Source organism: Paramormyrops kingsleyae, chromosome 8 (genome assembly GCF_048594095.1).
Source record: "Paramormyrops kingsleyae isolate MSU_618 chromosome 8, PKINGS_0.4, whole genome shotgun sequence".
NCBI classification, from domain to species: domain Eukaryota; kingdom Metazoa; phylum Chordata; class Actinopteri; order Osteoglossiformes; family Mormyridae; genus Paramormyrops; species Paramormyrops kingsleyae.
In genome coordinates this window covers 29,895,038-29,914,539 of record NC_132804.1, presented here as the reverse complement: position 1 = coordinate 29,914,539, position 19,502 = coordinate 29,895,038, and the positions used below count along the sequence as shown (strand labels likewise).

General features: G+C 48.0%; 1 protein-coding gene across 4 annotated transcripts in view; it reads right to left on the bottom strand.

Annotated features, from left to right (window-relative positions):
* Positions 1-19,502, bottom strand: part of srgap2 (SLIT-ROBO Rho GTPase activating protein 2) — a 79,743-nt gene that overhangs the window by 30,413 nt on the left and 29,828 nt on the right. For all 4 annotated transcript variants that reach the window (XM_023832373.2, XM_023832374.2, XM_023832375.2 and 1 more), the window contains 2 exons: positions 10,420-10,612; positions 4,603-4,765 (listed from right to left, as the gene is read on the bottom strand). In XM_023832373.2, coding sequence (XP_023688141.1) covers positions 4,603-4,765; positions 10,420-10,612 — 356 coding nt within the window. The remainder of the gene's footprint in view (positions 1-4,602; positions 4,766-10,419; positions 10,613-19,502) is intronic.

Here is a 19,502-nt window from a genome sequence, read left to right as displayed (position 1 = left end):
GCCAAAGCCCAGTCCTCTCTCACGCGCCCCCACATCACGGTAAGGAGACGCTGATCCCTGCTGTGTCACTGTCCACACAGAGGAAGAGGAAGATGTCTTATTCAGCATCATTTACTTAGGCCCTATCAGTGGAGAATATCAAGTGCTCCAGACAGGTTTCGAATGAAACAAATGAGCTTCTTAATTGATCTGCGGAGCTTCTTAATTGATCTGTGAAGCTATCTGGCCACTGAACATTGCCTGCCACAGACAGGAAAGCGAAAGCAATGCTAATTTGAAAACAATTAGTGGGGGGGGGCTTTCATGGTACCTCTGGTGGTTTGGTTGGAGAGTATTGCCTTGATATTGTACATAAACCAGCAGGTACTTGGGAACAGCACTTTATTGCCATGGCTGGGAAACCAGGAATGAGGAAATTAATGTACAGGTGACAATCATTACAGCAATTCATTTTCTAGACTCCCTCAACTTAGGCTGCTCACCGCATCTACTGGTATCCAGCTGGAACCAGTAAAAATGTAAAACCCAGACTACCGCCCACCTGCCCAATCCTCAGACGACTTTCTCAGCATCCATGAGTCTTCGGTCAGAAAATGGAATTACTTTGTTTTAAAAGGAATTACGGACCAGCACATTCATTTACGACCCCGCAGATCCCATGAAAGCTTAAGCCAATCATACACACAATCTATAGGCATGCATTTTCCTCCACCATGCGAGAGGTCTCACTCCAGACGTTTCTCATATGTGGTTCCCCGATGGTGGAATGAGCTGCCAAACCAATCCGGTCATCAGACTCGCTCTCCGCCTTCCGCAGGAACACCCCTACTAGCCAGATACCACTCCCCATGCCCCCTCGGTGCTTTTAGTGAAGCACTTTCTCCTGATTGAATATTTTTATTATTGGTTTCTTGCTTTGTTTGGAAGATAGTTGAGTAGCTCTGGCTCCAGTACTGCTTACACTTACCTGGACATTCTTACGTGCAGCTAGACTGAGCTTCCTACCACATTACAGCAAAAGAAATGTCTGCGTCTGGGCAGGTTAAAACTGGCAATGATTTATAGACACAGTTAAATAACCAGATCTTTCCTTGGCATCCTGCTGCTTGACTGCAAAAAACAGAACACTGATAAGGAATCATTTTCCACATGAACTTTCCAGCCATTTTAAAATCCAAAGCAGTTGTCAGTCACCTGCTGGTTCCACCGATCTGCCTTTTTTAGGGAAAACTAACAATCAGGAAGTTGTCACTGATATTTTAACAGGTTTTAAGAGGTAGCTGAGCTCCTGATAATGGCTTGTATTTCCTGCTTTAGCCACGGAAAAAACTAAATATGCCCAAACGTGTCCCAGTCAGGGCCTCAAGGAGCAACAGCTGCACCCCCAGCCTCACATGTTAGGTACAGTCCCGCCAAATGCAGCCTGATTCCTTGGGTATAGTCCCGCCAAACAGAACCCGAGTAGTACGTCCCCACCAGACTTTTCATTTACTTGTACTGACGGCGGCCTTCACTGTGGGACGCGCTTCAGCCAAGTCCGCCGTGGATGAAATCGATCCCTCTGCTCTTGGACGGGACCCAGAGGAGCAGCTTTGACAGTGCCATCTGCTCTGGGTGAGCGGCAAGGGCACGGGAGAGACACAGCCGCCAGGGGGAGTGACAACAAGAACAGCCCAGCAATTGACATCCCAGGAAGGCCCACAAATTGAGCTTGGCTGAGATGCCGGTGAGAGTGACATTTCATCCCGGGAATTAAGACCAGAACAGGAATATGAAGTGAAAAATTAGGTGTATTCCAAAAAGAGAGGCACAGATCACCGGCACGGTGAAGTTCCGGGCAGCCAAACTATTCGGGACAGCAGTAAGCCAAATCTTGCCAAAAAAAAAAAAAAAGCCTCGCTCGCTGAATACAAGGACAGATGTTGGTGCTTGGCTTTAAGGCAGAGCTGATCTTTTACTCCACCGGTAATGCCACTGGCAGCCACAGGGGACGCTGTTCAGACAGGCCGCCACTTTAATCCGCCTCTTGTGGGGGACGACTCCTACTCGTCTTTTCACCGCCTAACAGACGCCTGTGTCACTATCAAAGAGCTTTCATCCCGCGTCAGATTTTCCTAACGCAGATAAAGCGGGGAGGGCAGAGGGAGCAGGACACACTAGGCGCGCATTAATCCCCCCACCCTCACCCCCACCCCCACCCCCCAGCCCAGTATAAAATTGTGGTTAGGGAGACTGGGCTGCCGGCTTTATGAGCTTACGGACCGCCCTGCGGTTTTCCTCTCTCAGCTTTCGCACTTTTTCATTTTGTTTCTTTTTGAGGTTCTTAAAGTATGAGGCCATGTGTCACTGGGTAATGAAGGAAAGAGCCGAAGGTCAGTCAGAGCCCAGTGTTCAGACGAGCTGCAGGACAGAGGAATCTCTTCCTAGTCGTGGGCTCTGATCACTAAGGCTGTGTGTGCCTGAGTCTGTGGGCATGTAGATATTACACTGTTAGCACTAAATGTCCCCATAATGTGATAAAAAAAAAACCTGTTATTTTGAACTTGTTGGGACATTTCTCTGGTCCCCACAAGAGGAAACTCAATTTTATACATTTTTTATGACTTGTGCGCTGACCTCCAACAGGTGAATAAGCCTATGAAATCCCTCGTCCTTCACTCCAGAAAATGGTTGATCGTCTATTGCAATCAGTTTAGTCTTAGATTGCTATCCTTGAATACTAATATTGTTTAAATAGGGGCCAAGATTGACACAAACTGATACCAACATCTTGATTTTTAATGATCATTGGTGTGTGTGTATATATATATATATATATATATATATATATATATATATAGCGTGCATCTTTAGGAGTTCTGATGGGCACAGGAACCCAACGAAAAAGAGGAACACTCAAAATTAAGGTGGTTAGCAAACTTCCTGGCATGCGGGTGTTAAAGCGGGCAGAGGTTATTAGGGCAGAGCTTCAGCCGCAGGCAGAGTGACACGATTCTGGGGGGGAGACTGTTTAGCCCAGAGGAAATGAAATCGGATAAATGACTCCTGAGAAACAGCGACAGTTATGTGGGAGTCAGCGGAATCACGGCGGCTGTCAGTGGCTGTCTGCCTGGAAGTCGGTGCCGGATGGAGAAATGCATCATTTTCTTTAATGACGTGACAAATATAAATAACGAGGCGAGTTTGGGATGCTAACAGGAATGGGGGTGACTTCATTAAAATGAGGGGGGCCCCAGCTTCTCCGCAGGGCACCTGACTTATAACCCAGGAGACATGTCACCCAAGGATAGGAGTCCTTCGAGGTGAGTAGAGTCACTCGAAAGGCCACCTGGCCGTTTCCAACCAGATCAAGACCTGCTGACTGGCAGCTCCCCGACTCCTAACCCTCCGGACCGTATCCTGAACACTATACCAAAGTTCCATAAGCCCCCCCCCCCCCCCAAGTCAATGGGAGGTGGTACAGTCCGATCACCTGCCCAGCAATCCTGACAGCCCCTTCTGCCGATCGAGGTCAGAATGCAGAGTGGAAAAACTAAGGAGTGATTCAAGTAAATGAAAAAGCATTCCGGCAGATTAGAGCTCTGAGCTCAGCAATCTGTGTATGACGTCCATCAAACGTAACGGCATTACAGAAGGAATACGGAGGCAGAGCAGCAACTACGTGGAAGCTTACAAGATTATAAATCGATAAACAGAATGCATGCTGCCACTGAATACGTGAAACAGCCAGGCAAACATTCACTGTCACTTTTGTGCACGTAACACTTCAGTCCATCTCCTCCTGGGGGTGCTGTTTTGGTGCACATTCAGTCACTGGCTCCTTCCACCATGGTGAGTTGAAACACCCTACTGGGGATCCTTGCTGCCTGCTGCCATCAGACAACCCAGCACCTCCCCCCGACGTGCCGCCCCACCCAGCCACAACATGTCAGGAAGCAGAAAATCTTTGTTATAATAGAAAATCTGGTGCTGCTGATATCTGTATCACAATCACTAATTTATTATCATTATTATTATTATTAATTGTAAATATTTATTTCTATAACAATACAGTATTCTTTCAGGATATTCTATTTGTGTACTGAGTACTCTTTAAATTTGTTTTGATTTTACAATAGAGAATCACAATATAAATGAGTCAGCATTCGCTGAAAAAGCAGTCCAGAAAGTGCAACGGGTCTGTGTCTGTGACGGGTCACTGCACTGACAGGGACTGCAGGGTGGCAGGAAGGGCACCTCTCCACCTGCTTACTGGAGACAGCAGGAAGCGTGGACCCTCGACACGCCCGACAGGCTTCCAGCTAAAGTGTACGAGCAAAGCCCATGACAAACTCACTCAGCACATCCTGTCACATGCTCTCTCTGCAGATGGCTGGCTGGGAACCACACCCCCTACCCCACCACATAGCACTTTAGGAGGCGTACGTGAGTAATGAATCTTCCAGAACATGTCAGCAGAACAGCAATAGGGTTTGCTGGGGGGCTTCCGCAAGACGATACAGACGATGGTTCGATGTTGCGTCAGGGAGAATCGGTGGGGCGTGACCACTGGACGTGGCTCAGAGGGAGAGGCGTGTCTGGTGGGCATGGACAGGTACTCACCTTCTTGAAGAGGCGCCCAGAGTCCTCGCTGACCTGTGCAAAGCGTGGGATGATGTTATTGAGGTAGAGGTCGCTGAGTGTAGCATGATCCCGGCTCTCCCTCTTCACCTGGCTCAGCAGCAGGTTCCAGCAGGTCACTGGTGACAGGACGGTCTGCTCTTTCCTGTGGGGAGGGGGGCAAACACACAGGGATCAGCGGCGCTGGCACACATACAGCCATCCGACATAGTGGGGACCTAAAAAAAACAAAGCCCATTCTGGTTACTGTGCCAAGCGGCCTGGAGGTCCGGTGGGAGGGAGGCTGGGTGCAGGGGTTCCGGGTGCGAGGGCTTATAGGGTCATGTTTCTAGATGGTTCTCACTGGCTGGGCTCCCGCCGCTTGGACGGAGATAAACCAGCCCGACGTCCTGGACATCCGTACCGTTGTTTCAGCCACCCAGAGAAGCAAACTACACACCGTACCCATGGCGAGTAATGCGAACATGACCATGCCCATCACCAACAAGCACTGTCATAATTATTTTCATTAATTAGTACAAATAAACACACCGAACTATGTAATTGCTATGAACGCATCACTGAGCACATCCTGTTTCAGTTGAGTCCACCGTCTGTTTTGCTGCTTCTAAATACACATTTTATCCTTCAATAAATCAAGCACAGGACACATCCAGAGTACTAAAGCTAAGTTCCTCCTCCTAGCAGATGTGAAACTGCGTGAACTGTAATCCATCATGCTGCTGATACGCCCCCTAGAGGTGATGCTCATTTTATAGATTGATTACTCACATTAGACATTCTGAAGACAGCGGCCCAAACAGCTGTATGCGAGTGGACAGCAGAAATTAGCAGAAACAAAAACAGAGGAACACAATGCTTAGAAAAAACGGAGCAGCTCATCCCAGTGCTACACTGGGAATAAGCTAGGCCTCCTAGACCTGGAACGAGACTAGCTACATCAGGGACACTGAAGGACACTGTGCTGTTGTCGAGGGGGGGGGGGGTCCAGCTCCCTGCCGAGGACTTGCTGGAAGATTCCAACACCATATACTGTCCAAGAGGCAACTAGATATTAAGACGTTAAGATTCAAAATGGCTGTTCGCTATGCCAATCAAAATATATTTCATCTCCCATTTCCAGCACCTCATCAATAATGTTAATATAAATATTTTTTCAATGTCTCATTCTTACATCTAAAGGTCTTAAATCTGGCCTACAGTTGAGGGGAAATTAATATGCTGGAGTTCGTTTTTACTGCTGTATTGCATGACGTAACCAGATGTTTATACAGCAAGGCTACTGTACTACAAACAAAGGGTCAACATAAGTATTGGTACGCTTTAAACTGCACGCAGGATGCATGCATTGGAGCCTTCTGCTTGCCTGTACAGATCGAATGCAAATAATAGCAAAAACACCCTATAGCACAAACCATTTAATTTCAAAGCTTGCTTCAACCGATGAAGTACAGTGCGGAACGAGATTTGTTGTAACTTTACACCCCTCTCACTCTGGAAATCCAAAGTAAGTAGATTTGGTCTGCGCATGCAAACGCTTGGGTGGAAGTACTGCACAATTGAGTTTGGAGAACGACTCCAGCATACAGTCACTAGTGCCAGGACAAAGGCATGGTCACGTGTTCATAAAATGGACCAATGAATGATGAATATGTTGGAAGTCGCATGGTCGTCCCTATTGGCCACAAAGGCTGGAGAATGGAGAAGTACAATGGAGATCTCAACATTTTTTACTGAATCAGTGCAGAGAAAAGCCGTTTCAGGATGTTATTCGCTCATGGGCATGCCAGAAGCTCGTTCAGTAATGCGGGAACCATGACACGTGCTCTCGGAGTTTCACACCTATGAAAACAGCATTCCAAGAAGGATGGAAAATGATGGAAAACGAATGAAATGCCTTTCATGCCATGGTGACATTCCTATGAGGGAGGCGAAGAACAACAAAAAAAACCAAACCCTCCTTACTCAAGACACGGGAATTGAGCTATGGCAGGTACAGTGTGCTTGGAAAAAGTAAAATCGAGAGACCCTGCTTTGATCAGGGAGACGCAGCAGGGCTGCACAGTGAAGACACTGCTCCCAGAAACTGCAAGTGAACGTGACAGGAGATTCGAACACAAGGTTCTGTTGCAACCCATAGCAGCTTGTTGAGTGTGGACAGATGTACCAACTGTGGCATTAGAAGACAAGACCAACATGAAAGGAGGATGTTGGGTCCAAGGGCATCACTGCAGCGAGAAGCACCTCACTCTGGAAACAAATCAGTCTGGGTCAAGCAGCATCCTCAGGCTGTTTTGATGAGTCCGAGGTCACCACGACTAAGAGAAAGAGCAGTTCTGTCCTGTGGTCCCAACTCACCAACTGTTATAATAGAATAAAGTAGGGTCCCTGAAATCTGGAACCTTGGAATAAGCATCCTGGGAGGGGAGAAGACTGAATCGTTTAATTTGCAATGGACAGCTCAGTTGGTAAGAGATGTAATTTAGGTTATTTTCTAAATAAATAAAACAAGCTTCCTCTAGCTCCCAGACCTAAACAAAGGACTGATCCGTGTGTCACTTCTGCTCAGCTGCCGGTTGGGGTGCGACTGTACCTTTCCGAGGCATTTTACTTGTTTATTCATGGTGCCCTCTGGCAGGGTTTTTCTGGAGTTCAACACAGATACCGTGAGAGAGGGGTCAAATTTCATGGCTGGTTCTTCTGCCGGGGACTGTATCGCTCTACAAAGGTTTTACATACCATGCAGCACCTCCGACAACTGGCTTTATCTCTGCATGTGTCATCTGTCCCTCGAAGCACAAAGACCAACAGAACAGCCTTTATGCAAGTGGGCTGTCCAGCTTTGTCACTGTCCTTGTGAAACTGATTTTATTTGACAAATTCCAGTAGAATGAAACCAGGGTGAAAGCGAGGGGTGGGGGGACAAGGATAATTCTGGGGAGGGGACTTCAGCAGACCCCATTCAGTGCTGGCCTGCCCTCAGCACGGATTCTCAGGAGGCCCCTCTGACCAGGAGGATCAAAGGCGGGCTGGACTTCACCGTGCTGCTTAGCAGGAGTTAAGGCCTGGCAAGCCCCCAGTCACTGAAGGCCATTGTGGCCACGTCACTAACCAATAAAGGGCAAAAACACCGAACCCCCCCCCCCACACGCTCTCCGCTGCTAAATACTTGACAAGGGGGTGGGCAAACTGAAGGCCCGCAGAAAGAACGCAATCCCTAAATTCTTTGCATTGTGTGTGCTGCACATGCGGCATCCGGGGAACATGCAGGCCCCCTGCGGTGCATATGCCCAGGGGCAGGTGGCTGGGGTTGTAGAATATTGAGAGGACCCAGCTTTGCCCCACCGCAAATTCCCCAACTACCAATGCGGTCCAGCCGTCGGAGCTTGTGTATGTTAATAGACCCATAGAAAGAGAATCAAGACCTGTAGACCATCCTAAAACAACCAGAGGGTAAGAGAAACAATGGACTCATGGTGGGGGGTGGAGGGAAATTCCATACAGCGCGCAGGGGGGGCACACTTCACCATTTCTCTGAAATACCCCTCCTGTCAAACGTAGTGGGGATAGGGAACCGGGCCTGAATGGATCCTTTCAGAGCTGCAGGCCTGCATTCTGTCTGCTGGAGCCATGTTCTCCCAGTGGGGGGTAGACGGTTGGGGGGTCGGGGTGGCCTGGAGGCTGCAAGCCCTCCCCAGGAACCCCCACATGTTCCTACTTTCAGTGTCAGAGTTATGGCTGAGTGAGGGAGCGCGTTTACTGCGGCAGAGCTGGACAGGAGTGAAAGAAGAGGAGCAATATGTGGGGAAAAAAGACGGAAATACAATAAAGTAGGGATCAAGCCAGACGGGACCGCCCCCCCGCCAATCAACGTGATGTCCAAGGTCACAGTTACTTTTTCCAGTAATAAAATAGAAGCTGTTCAGCCAAACTATAGCCGTGGTGGCCAGTAACTGCTTGCAGAAAGAGAGGCAGCTTATCTTACTGCCTAAGATCCATGTCTCACAAAGGAAACAGATGCAACTTCGCTAAGTCCTGGACCACCTCCTGTTGGCTCCGTATTTGCGAGGATTTTAGACACGCTTGCAGACTCAAACCAACTGTACGGATGAGCCTGGGGCCAAAAATAATAACTCTTAGCAGCTAGATGTACACCCAAGATTGCGTTTTTAAAAAAAATGCGCCAAACTGAATGCATTATTCCTGGCGTCGTAATCTTGACTTTGTTTCCCACGGCAACCTGGGCCTCCACTGAAACAGCCAGGCTGGACGACAAAAATAAACAGAAAAGTGGATTGTGGATTTAAGCGGGTAAAGATCTTAGCGCTGTGTTAAGCTGGGTCTTTTGATGGGCCTCTGACACCACAGCACAGAGCCAGTCTCGTTACGAGTTTGGGCAGATCGTCAGAACACGCTCCAACATCATACATAGACATCATATGTGGATAAAAGGTAGATAAACACCCAAGGCCAGATCTGTTCACACCACAGCCCTCTGGGTGTCTGGGCTTAAGGGCGTTTGGTGAGGATTACCGGCCGGCACAGATGCGGGAGCTGAGTATGTGATGCGGGGAGCTTCAGCCTATAGGAGAGCAGCTCGGAGCGCTCGGGGACAGAGCGAGGAACCTCCCCTCAGCACACAGAAAGAACGCGCCCAGCGGACACCACAAGTCGTAAAGATGACGCCGAATGACAGTCATCCTAAGTCAGTCAAGGGCCTGGCAAGAGGAATTAACTATAATTACGTGAGACATTTCCCCATGTGTTTTTGGAGGGAATATCACGCAGCTGGCCGATGCACAGCTTTCAGCCAGAAACGGAGGCACCTGGCTGTGCCTGTGGACAGCAAAGGCTCAAAAGATGAGGGAAGAATAGAAGTAAATGGTGTGGGGTGAAGTACAGGCCCCAAAAGCCCGTTTTTTACACAGGGATACACACACCCTCACACACGGCGTCGTGCTGATCCGGCAAAAAAGCCAATCATAACACAGGCTTATAAAACGGCAAACAAAGGCAAACCTGTTCGCTTTCTGTTCCAGACACTTCTTATCTGTTCATTATTAGAAACGTTTTGTCTCAGAGACCAAGACGCTTATTTGGCGATCCATCAAGGGTTAACAAAAAAAAAAAAATCTATAATTAGGTAGGTCTGTACATATGGACTAAATAATCTTCCAGAGACTTTACCTACTTCAAAGCCTCTGACCTAATTAATATCCATGTATGAGAAATAAAGGGTATCTTTCCCAGTAAACAGGAAGTGTTTCCATTCAGGATAAGGTTCTCCGGTCCTCACTTCTCTTCTGCAGCATATACAGATTGCTAAAGCTCTGCTTTGGTGACTTACAAATCAAAACATATGGTGTTCAGTCAGCCATATTCTGCGGCACATTGCAGCAAGCTGACGCACTCCATAAAAAAATAAAACATAACAGGCAAGCGTGATACTGCTTATAACAAACAGAGGGCAGCGCCGTGGAGCCTGCATGTCCTCCTTGTGTGTGTGTGTGTGTGTTTTAATGTGCCCGGTGATGGACTGGAATCCCATTCAGGGTGTCCTCAGCCTTGTGGCTGCCCGTGATAGGCTCCAGGCCCCCCATGACCCACACCAGAATAAGCTGGTAGAAGATGAATGAATTATAACAAACTAATGACATCTGATGCAAACACCAAGTTTTAAAAGGTCTGCTATTATTGGTTTCTACCATTTATGATGAGTCGTTTTACAAGCAGACACCAAAGTTGTGGGCTGGTGCGGCTTATCCAGCACGTGGCTGTGTCTGAATGGGCCCTCCTTACTTGAACTGGTGGTCCTTGGTGCTGCGCGTCTTGGCCATGAAGCGCTCAGCCAGCTTCTCCAGGTTGCGCGAGTACTCCACCTCGATCTCAGCCTTCTTGCGGAAGAAGTCCTGCAGGTCCTGGAGGAGCTGCACCCGCAGCTCGCACTGCTGGTCCAAGCACTTCAGCTGCTCCACCAGCTGGGCACGGATCTCTGCCAGAAACGGGGGGTGGGGTGGGAGATTACAAGGTCAGATAAAGGTCACGGGGGCCCTATGGCACAGAGCAGCCCACAGGCCTCCCTAATCCCTGAACTGAGATGCATACAGCTTCGCATCAGACAGTGCAGATCCCAGAAGCGGACCCCATATCTCCATCGTGTCTGTATGACATCGCAAGTCACCTCAAGTCAATTCAAGTGGGCTTTGTTGTCACCCCATCCATATACAAGTATACAGTCGCATGAAATAATGTTCCCCCAGGACCACAGCGACAAGGGGGAGGGGTTCACAGTACTTAACACGCAAAACGCAGGACGGCACAAATAAATCAAAGTGGAAGTATCTTTACTTCCTTTCAGACTGGATTTAACTTTCAAATTAGATGGTGAGATCCTTCCTATCTACGTTTGATCTGAAATTCCATCAGTGCATCATTACACAGCTGGTATTAAGAGATCTTAGGAGATCACGAAGGAATCTGGAGCCAGAATTCCAGTGCATTCAATGCACCAGTGCAAACCTGAACCTTAACCTTGTTTATGAGGAAAACGAGAAGGTGACACAAGAAAAGCCTGCAAAAAGGAAATGACCGTAGACTGAACTCAGGATGACAGATACACTGGTTATCAGGCTACGGAATTAAAGAAGAGACACTTACAGTCACGTCCCAACCTGCAAACGCAGCGCGATTTTACAGAGATTGCTCTGAGCTTCATCCAATACTCACTCACCCAAGACCAACCACACGCTTTCATGCTTTTACGCAAGATGGATTTAAGTTAACACGACTCAAGGGTGCCATAGAGGGGCTCCTCTGGGATGTCAGCTCACAATCCATTTGACTGGCCTCATGTTGTCTTGCGGCCAGCCTTGACTGCGCTGCGCATAAAAACACTTGACTATGCATACTTTACAGCATGAGGTCTAGTGTGCACACCACAATACCATCTACCCAAGGAGACCAAGGGCTGGTACGATGGTGATGACCAATTACGGCAGCTTGCCGTTATACCAACGGCTGATCTGGAGAGATTCCTATGGAGCCAGGGCAGTTTCGGCGAAGCACTTTTCATTTCCATCTTTGCTCACCAATTTAATTTGCTGTTTCCGATACAGATGGTCAGCTGAAATAGAGTTATGACATTCAAGTAACCTCAGAAGGCTTCAGCTACGGATCGCATTATTTCAACCTCACATCCCATGGGAGGAAGTAGATATGATTTCAAGGCAAATTACTGTATACCTACCATTTGAAAACACAAAAAACTCTTCTGCAGAATGATTGATGTGGTGACGTACTACACTGGTCATATCACTAGTGGATTTGAGTATAGTGTGGCAACATCACAGGAGTTCAAGTAAACAGCATTAATAGTAATGTGATGCCTGCAATCTGCATTTCCTCTTGGCCCTTTGACTGCGCTGTTGAATTTTCATGCGTCTCATGCTAAATTTCTTTTTGCCACCCAGGAAGACAATTTTTCCCCTTTGATGTTTTTCATCAGCAAAGCCTGCAACACCACCAGCGATTCGGCGACAGCTGCTGTCTAAACTCCGCTCTGCCGCAGATCATCCGAGTGACAGTAATGCTGACGAATCAGCCGCCTCGCTCCCGGCGCTCCTAGCAACCAGCCTCGCGTGAAGTTCACACAGCGGGTAGCAGCGGCAGCCTGTCGCACAGCAGCCGATTAGCTAGAAAATTCGGCGATAAGACAGAAACTGATTAAGTATGGAGACGGCGTGGGGGGGGGGGGGGGGCGTTGAACTAAAAGGTGGACCCGCCCGAGCTTTTCACAGAACTCGCTGTCGGAGCTGACAGGAAGTGTTGGCAGAAATACTGCTGGGGAGGTCGTCTCAAATGTACGCTCCCCGGAAAAGCTGAAGCCGGGATTTTTTTTTTTTTTACCTGACAACTTTGAAGGAAACAGGTTTCCACCTCATTGCTCTTTCAAAAACCAGGCAAATCTTTCACACAACAAGTAGCTGAGATGTAGGATTCGCGTCACACACAGTCACTCATATGACCCAACCCTTTACGGCCAACCTTCTTGACTCTTCTCTGAAAAGTTAACGGTGGTGGTGGAAGGAAACATTGGCTGCAAACGGGACTTAAACTCAACATGCAGCACAGTCCTACAAGTACATACATGGATTGGTCCTCCTACACCAACATGTTTTCTGAAGACAATATGACATAATTGCATTTTTCCTGCAAGGATGTCATTGTTTTATACATAAACCGTGTTAGATGACAAGACAATGGATGGCGTTCCTCAGAAGGCATAGCGACCACCTCACGGGTACTCAAGCAGCATCTGCTTTGTTTTCCATCGACAATGAGCCTGATCCTCCTGAAAGTGACCATCCTCCACTCTGACCACCCTGACAGAACCCCTCTTGGCTACGGCTTGTCAACACACGCTGGCCGCCCTGCCATTTTTCTTTCTTTCTCTTCTTTTTCTTTTGGTCGGCCCAGGATATAATATTAGTCAGTAGGAAATGAGTCAACATCAGATGTCCATTTAAACAGAAAACGAAGCATCTGCTTAGGGTCTAGACGTTACAGCAATAATAGCTGCAGCAGGATGAAGACACCTTTCCCACAGCCAAGACAGATCTGATCATAATCTCAATCTTCCACATGTCAAGACTGACAATCACCAGCCCTAAAATTAGCAAATTGGCCCGGTAAGAACAGCGCGTACTCTAAAGAGCCAGATGCGGACCAGCAAAACCACATTGCTATCAGATTATAGTCGCCGCTCTCGATCCGCTCAGGTTAGTCGGAATGACGCAACCGGCTCTGCAGGAAATGCGGTGAAGCGGTCTCAAAGGGAAGAGGACCTTTAACAATGGAGGTGTGCCTCCAACCCACTAACAACCAAGTAACAGATGTCCGTGTCCAAACCTGTGTTGGGTAATCCCGAATCATGCAAGTGTAGGGCATGCAGTGCAAATTTACAATCCAGAGGAGCAAGAGCAGTGAGCCAAGCGTACGAGTCACTGCAGATCCAGCCTTCACATATTAACGACTGATGCAGTCTTGCTGCGGGGTTAACTTCCCCTTTTCAGAGAAATTTCCAAGACCTTGAAACTTCCAGTGTCATAAATGAAAGCAAAGCTTCTTCTTTCTGTGTAAAACATCCCCCAATAAAAAAAATCCCATGTTGTTTCTTTAATTGCAGTTCTGTGAAACCATTCCAAGTTTCTGGGAAATAAAATAGAGTTGGGCAACCTAAAAGTGAAACTGGACTAAAGGCACAGGCAGGGGAAAAGCCCCCACAAACCGTAGCTAACATACTTGGGATTAGGCCTGCCGAACGTGCAATGTTAATATCGACATTGGATGTTAAGCACATGCGATTGTCACATTGCAAGCACCGTGACAGTCAGATGGCTTGAGATTAAGCTTAAGCAGCATCTTATTTTTCATACCATTATACTGTTGGAATATTTTACCATGGAATTAACAGTATTTTCAAAAGCATCACTCCAGTACTTTGAAATTGCGCTGATAAAATTTGCTGGAGTGGAGATCAATAGGTGTCACTAAAACATTTTTACTCTATCATAGGAAACAAAACTTAGCAAGCTTTGCAATTATTTCATTTCAAGATTATGTAGTATACAGTAAAAAATAAAATAAAAATCAGCTTAACATTTAATGCCACAGCTTTTGCTCTAAAAGACCATCATCCCTTGCTTTTGGACTTACTCAGTCACCATCAGTTTGTGAATAATTTCACAAAATGGGTGAGAAGACGAAAAGCAAACAAGAATTGGTCGCCTAAAGACATAGAGACGATATTCAGAAAAAACAAGTGATTTGTCGGCACTGCTTTGTGTCTTAACTGGCTGCAACACCATCAACTTATCACAGACTCTAGAGTAGATAACCTATAAGTCAAATAGAATTCATTTTGGGTATTTTCAACTCCTTTTTTGTTTTATATATTATTGCAAAAAATTCACATGTGATTTGAAATATTTACAATATTGTGCAGACCTACTTACGATTTAATTAAGCACGACCTTCATTAGCCGCTCATTAGGTTTTTAAGTCCGTCTCAGAAGCAGCCTGTGGAAGCTGGGATTTCCTCCAGCACCGGAGACTCATGAATTATTGAGGATCTGGACAGACGGCCGAAAGCCACGTGGGGGGCGCCAAGCTCCAGACCAGGCTGCTTGGAGGAGGGGGGGGGGGGGGGGCTGCACAGAGGCCCTCCACTTTGATGCTTTATTTAGTCTGCTCTGTAATAGCCACACCACTGAAGAGTAGCTGGTTTCTCAGTTTGCAGGAAGCGAAAGCTGGATGTGGAACTGCAACCTGGGACATCCACAGAGTTTGAGAGGACAGGCGGACGAGCTGGCTTAGGTGTTTGACAGCATTCTGTCTGCAAGGCACTATCTGGTGTTTCAGGTAGAAACCAGACAGGAACCTACAGCTCACCAGCACGCAAGGAGCAGGACTGGCAGCTCCTGTCTGGAAAGCCACGTTGGGTTCCTGCGAGGACATTGTTATGAGAGGTGTGTAATGCTTCTGGCACCCGAGCCTGATTTCTGTGGCCGACACGGAGAGAGCAACGAGTCCATCTCACGCTCAAACTATGCACCTCTATTCACTCTTGTGAAGACCCCAGGCTACAAATACTGCAGCCGTAGACACCGTTTTTACATGATAACGTGACTCAAAGTCCTTCGGTTCTTTCTTTGAGGTGATAAATACCAGCAATGGCACTCTGATATGTCATTCTTCAAACAGTCAATACAATTAAACGAGCCTCTCTGACGCCCCCCCCCCATCACTGAGCATACACTTGCTGAACATGTTCACAATTAAAGCACATATGAAGTTATATGAAGGTTCTGCAGACAGACCTTCACCCAGATGTTGTCTCACACATCTGGTCAACATGGGGAGACTGCGAGAGCCGCCTCTTCCCTGGTAAACCAGAGCCGGAAAACTTGTTACAAGAAAAGATTAAAAATAACTGGTGTCCCACTTTTCCCGCCCAGCCATCTCTCCTGACATTTAGTTAGGGTGTACGTTGTCCTCTGAACACATTATCGATTGGACTTCTGTTAGGACAAACATAAAACATGCCAAGTCAAGAACAGATAAAGAACACTTGTTCTGTCAACAATGTTCTGGCTGCTCCGACAGTTAAGTTCACATTGGAACACGTCAACAATCTCCAGCACCGAATACACGTCAACAATCTCCAGCACCGAATACACGTCAACAATCTCCAGCACCGAATACTGACATCAAGGTCGGTCCCCTGGGTCCCGTCTCCCCTGTTGAATTTCACCCGGTTGCCAATCGGTGCATTTCACGCCTATTGCTCACCCCAGATCTGTCACATCCCATTACTGGGCCACAGTTGGAAGAGTGGAGGCGGCTGGAAGAGCCACCGTGGCTACTGCACCGCAGATGAAGGGGAACTGGCTGACCTCTGACCCCAATGCCACAAATCAGCATGACGGTGGCAAAGCTTTGCTTCTGGTAAGAGGTCGTGGTGGAGGGGGAGAGCCATTGAGAATTCCTACCACAACCCCATCACCCTCAAGGAGGGCTACAGCGTTCCATAGATGTAAACACTTATTGCATCATCAACACTCCATGCAGACAAACAAACATCACTACCCAGTAATTTTCATATGACTCATCTCACAGGGGTTGGCAGCAGTCCTCCTGACAGTTGACAACAGACCATGACGTGGAGAAGCGTAAAAGGGACGTGGAGGACTTCAAAACACCATGTCTGCATGCAGCCCGCTTTGTGGTATTCTGCCTCCATGCTCACCATCTTTTTATGGTTAAATGTCTCATGACATTAAAATATGAAAAGAGAAAAATACTACAAAGCGCTGCGAAATTTACCAAGAGCGTTTTAGGAGACTGAGGTAATAGACGTCTCCTCAACAAAATTCCTAATGATGACAATTTCCTGAGCTAAAGACAATAACACCACACAGCATGGGCAGATCGTAACGTCCACTGAATCCTTCACACACCCTCCTCAAATGGATGAACTTGGCCGATTTTGCCCTTCCTTTGGAAAATATTGTAACCAATACCAGTCGCAGTGCTTGGAAAATACCTAGTTAACGACTACCACGTGACAGCCAGCCAGCCATTCGGAAGAGCTGGTATAGTGATGTCGCTATATGTTAGGTCACCCGCAGAACACTGAAGGACCCTTTGGGCCCCAGGGGGACGTCTCACCCCGATGGCCAGTGCGACTCAGCACTTAATTCTCGCACAGGTCTGTAGGGGCCAAAATCCCAACTTCACTCCATGTCAACAGGGGCTATTTTTCAATGTCCCATGGAAGCTACAATAATAGACTTGCTAGATTTTACTATACTTATTATTAATTAAAAAAAGATTTGTCAAGTCAAGTAACGCTTTGTCATCCCAGTACACAGTGAAACACTCCTCCTGGACCCACTGTGCAATATACATACATAGCTTCATCCGTTCTAGAATGTAACCGAATGACGTGGTTGTGTGACCGCGACCATGCGATCCACCCCCAGCCTCAGAGAGAAGGGGCAGGACATGCAGGCATTCTTCAGCCTAGAACCAGTTGTTATTCTTTATTATGAAGCCTTTCCTTTGTCTAGCGACCAGGGTGTGTGTTAGTGCAGAGGAAGAGAGGGGAGGGGCGGGACTCAAACACCATTGTGCAGCTCTGAGTCTTACTATTGTCCTGCAAACATATAAAACTCGGAGGGAAAAAAAAAGAGGAGGGGAAAAAAAAACAACAAAATTCCAAAAATAAAAGAGAGGAAGACAATGGCCTCACGCTTTTTCCAGAGGATTGTGGGACTACGACTCCCGGAGAGAGACTGTGTCACCGCGCCAGCGCTGAAGAATATCATTATTCATCTCCAAAAACAGGATGCCGTGCCCCTCCCCACCCTACAGGCACCCCGACTTTATGAGGCTGATGGGAGAGAGTCACAGGAAGCCAGCAGGATCGGCCTCCAAGCCGGAGCATGAAATGGGGGGGGCGCGGAGCTGGGTGGACAAATACATCCCCAGAAGGCAGGAGGCCCTGCTCCCTAAGTCCATCTGACCCACGAGGGGGTAGGATCTGGGGGGGCAGGCGATCAGCAGCCGACACTCAGTACCCGTGACCCATGACCTACCCAGGCTCTGATTGGATGCGAGAGCACATGGTGGGAAGGCAGATCCTGTGACACTTTCCCGTGGCCTTGGGCTGCCGGCCTGGTGTGTTTCTCTAATAAGATTCCTCAACAGGGTGGAATCTATTAGTTCCAGACATGCCAGACTTAATCCTGCAATGAGAGACGCATTCTTTGGGAAGGGGGAGGAGGAGGAGCAGGGGGGAAGGGGAGGTGCAGATACAGTTTCAGCGAGCAGCGGTGCACAACTATGGATGGAATGAAGAAACTCCATTTTGAATTTAGGTTCCTCTCGGTGGGTTTTCCTCGTGCTGCTGGCTCAGTTTTATATGAGGAAGCAGAGATCACACCATCCAAGAGTGCGGGAGTGTGTACGAGTGAGTCACGGGAGTGAAATCACCCTCAAGCACTCGAAGATGATCAAAGAATAATAATAAAATCAGGGTTCAGCAGCTGGGCATCTGCCAAAATTCTTCAGATGAAATCAATTACAGGCATAAACAAGCGGCATCACTCACTCTGCTGACAGACCTGAAGGGGAATAATGGCATTTAGTCAAAAAAAAAAGACAATAAAATAGTAATGGACAGGCTTTCTGTCACTGCTAAATCAAGCTCTGCAGAGGTGAAACAAAGAAGGATATGCTTAACGTGCCAAAATAAATGAAAGCAGACAGGAAATTATCAGAGCTTTACCCTCACAATTACCATAATCAGGAGCATTGCCATGGAAACGCTCATCTTCTCCAAAACTGGGGGGGATGAAGGAAGGAAACAAGAAAACGGGAGCAGAGAGATTCCTCCGTCTCACTACGAATGTCCATCTCTTGGCCGACAGGACAGGAGGAGCTTGGGGCTTTAGGGTCACACTGCTACGCTGCTGTGTCACGCCGGGGGAGGAGCGGAAGATGTTGGGGGCATCCGAGCGGGAGAACTACAGGCCAGCCCACTCCTGAGGAGCCCTGTACCTCACCTTCCCAGCAGGCACCCTGATCCTTATCACACGCCGCTTCACACTAAGCCATCTATCCAGCGAGGGGCTTCTCCCACTACAGGCTCAAACCCCATACCAGTATGACACATGCTGCCAATTGATGTTACTCCATTTGTTTCCAGGATGTCGTTTTGCTCACCATGCCTCTCGAGAGGGACGGGGCCAAGGGACTGGATAGGTGACCCGATGGGCTGCTGTTCAATGTGCGCCACCTCCCATCCGGCGGATGCCTCCCGCCGCGGACTTTGTTTCCGATATGGCGGCAGCGAATGGAACAAAGCGCAGGAATGCACAGCTCTGCCTAGGGCCCAGCTCTCAACACTGCGAGTGGCTGATGCAACACTTCTGCATCTTTCTCAGAGAACATTGCTGAAGCAGCAGATATGCTGACAAAGCGCCGGGCCGCACTCTGCGGTGGGGACGCCGCTGCTGGTTAATGAGGCAGCCGGGAACCGTGTCACAGAAAGGAAGCTGGCCAGAAAGGCCTCACAAGGTTAAGAAGGCTTGGAGGGGCACCAGGCGTGGTGAAAGTGGCCCACAGTGTCTGCAGCAAATCTCCAACATCTGAGTTAGCTGACAGTCCAGCTGTGGAGGATGACACTGAGGCCTGGATTCAGAACTTCCCAAAGCAAGACAGAGGTCACACTGGTGAACTTTCCAGCATTATCAGTAAGATCGATAAACAAGCATGCAGGTATCGGGTGAAAAGGATTCCTCAAATGCTTAAAAAAAATT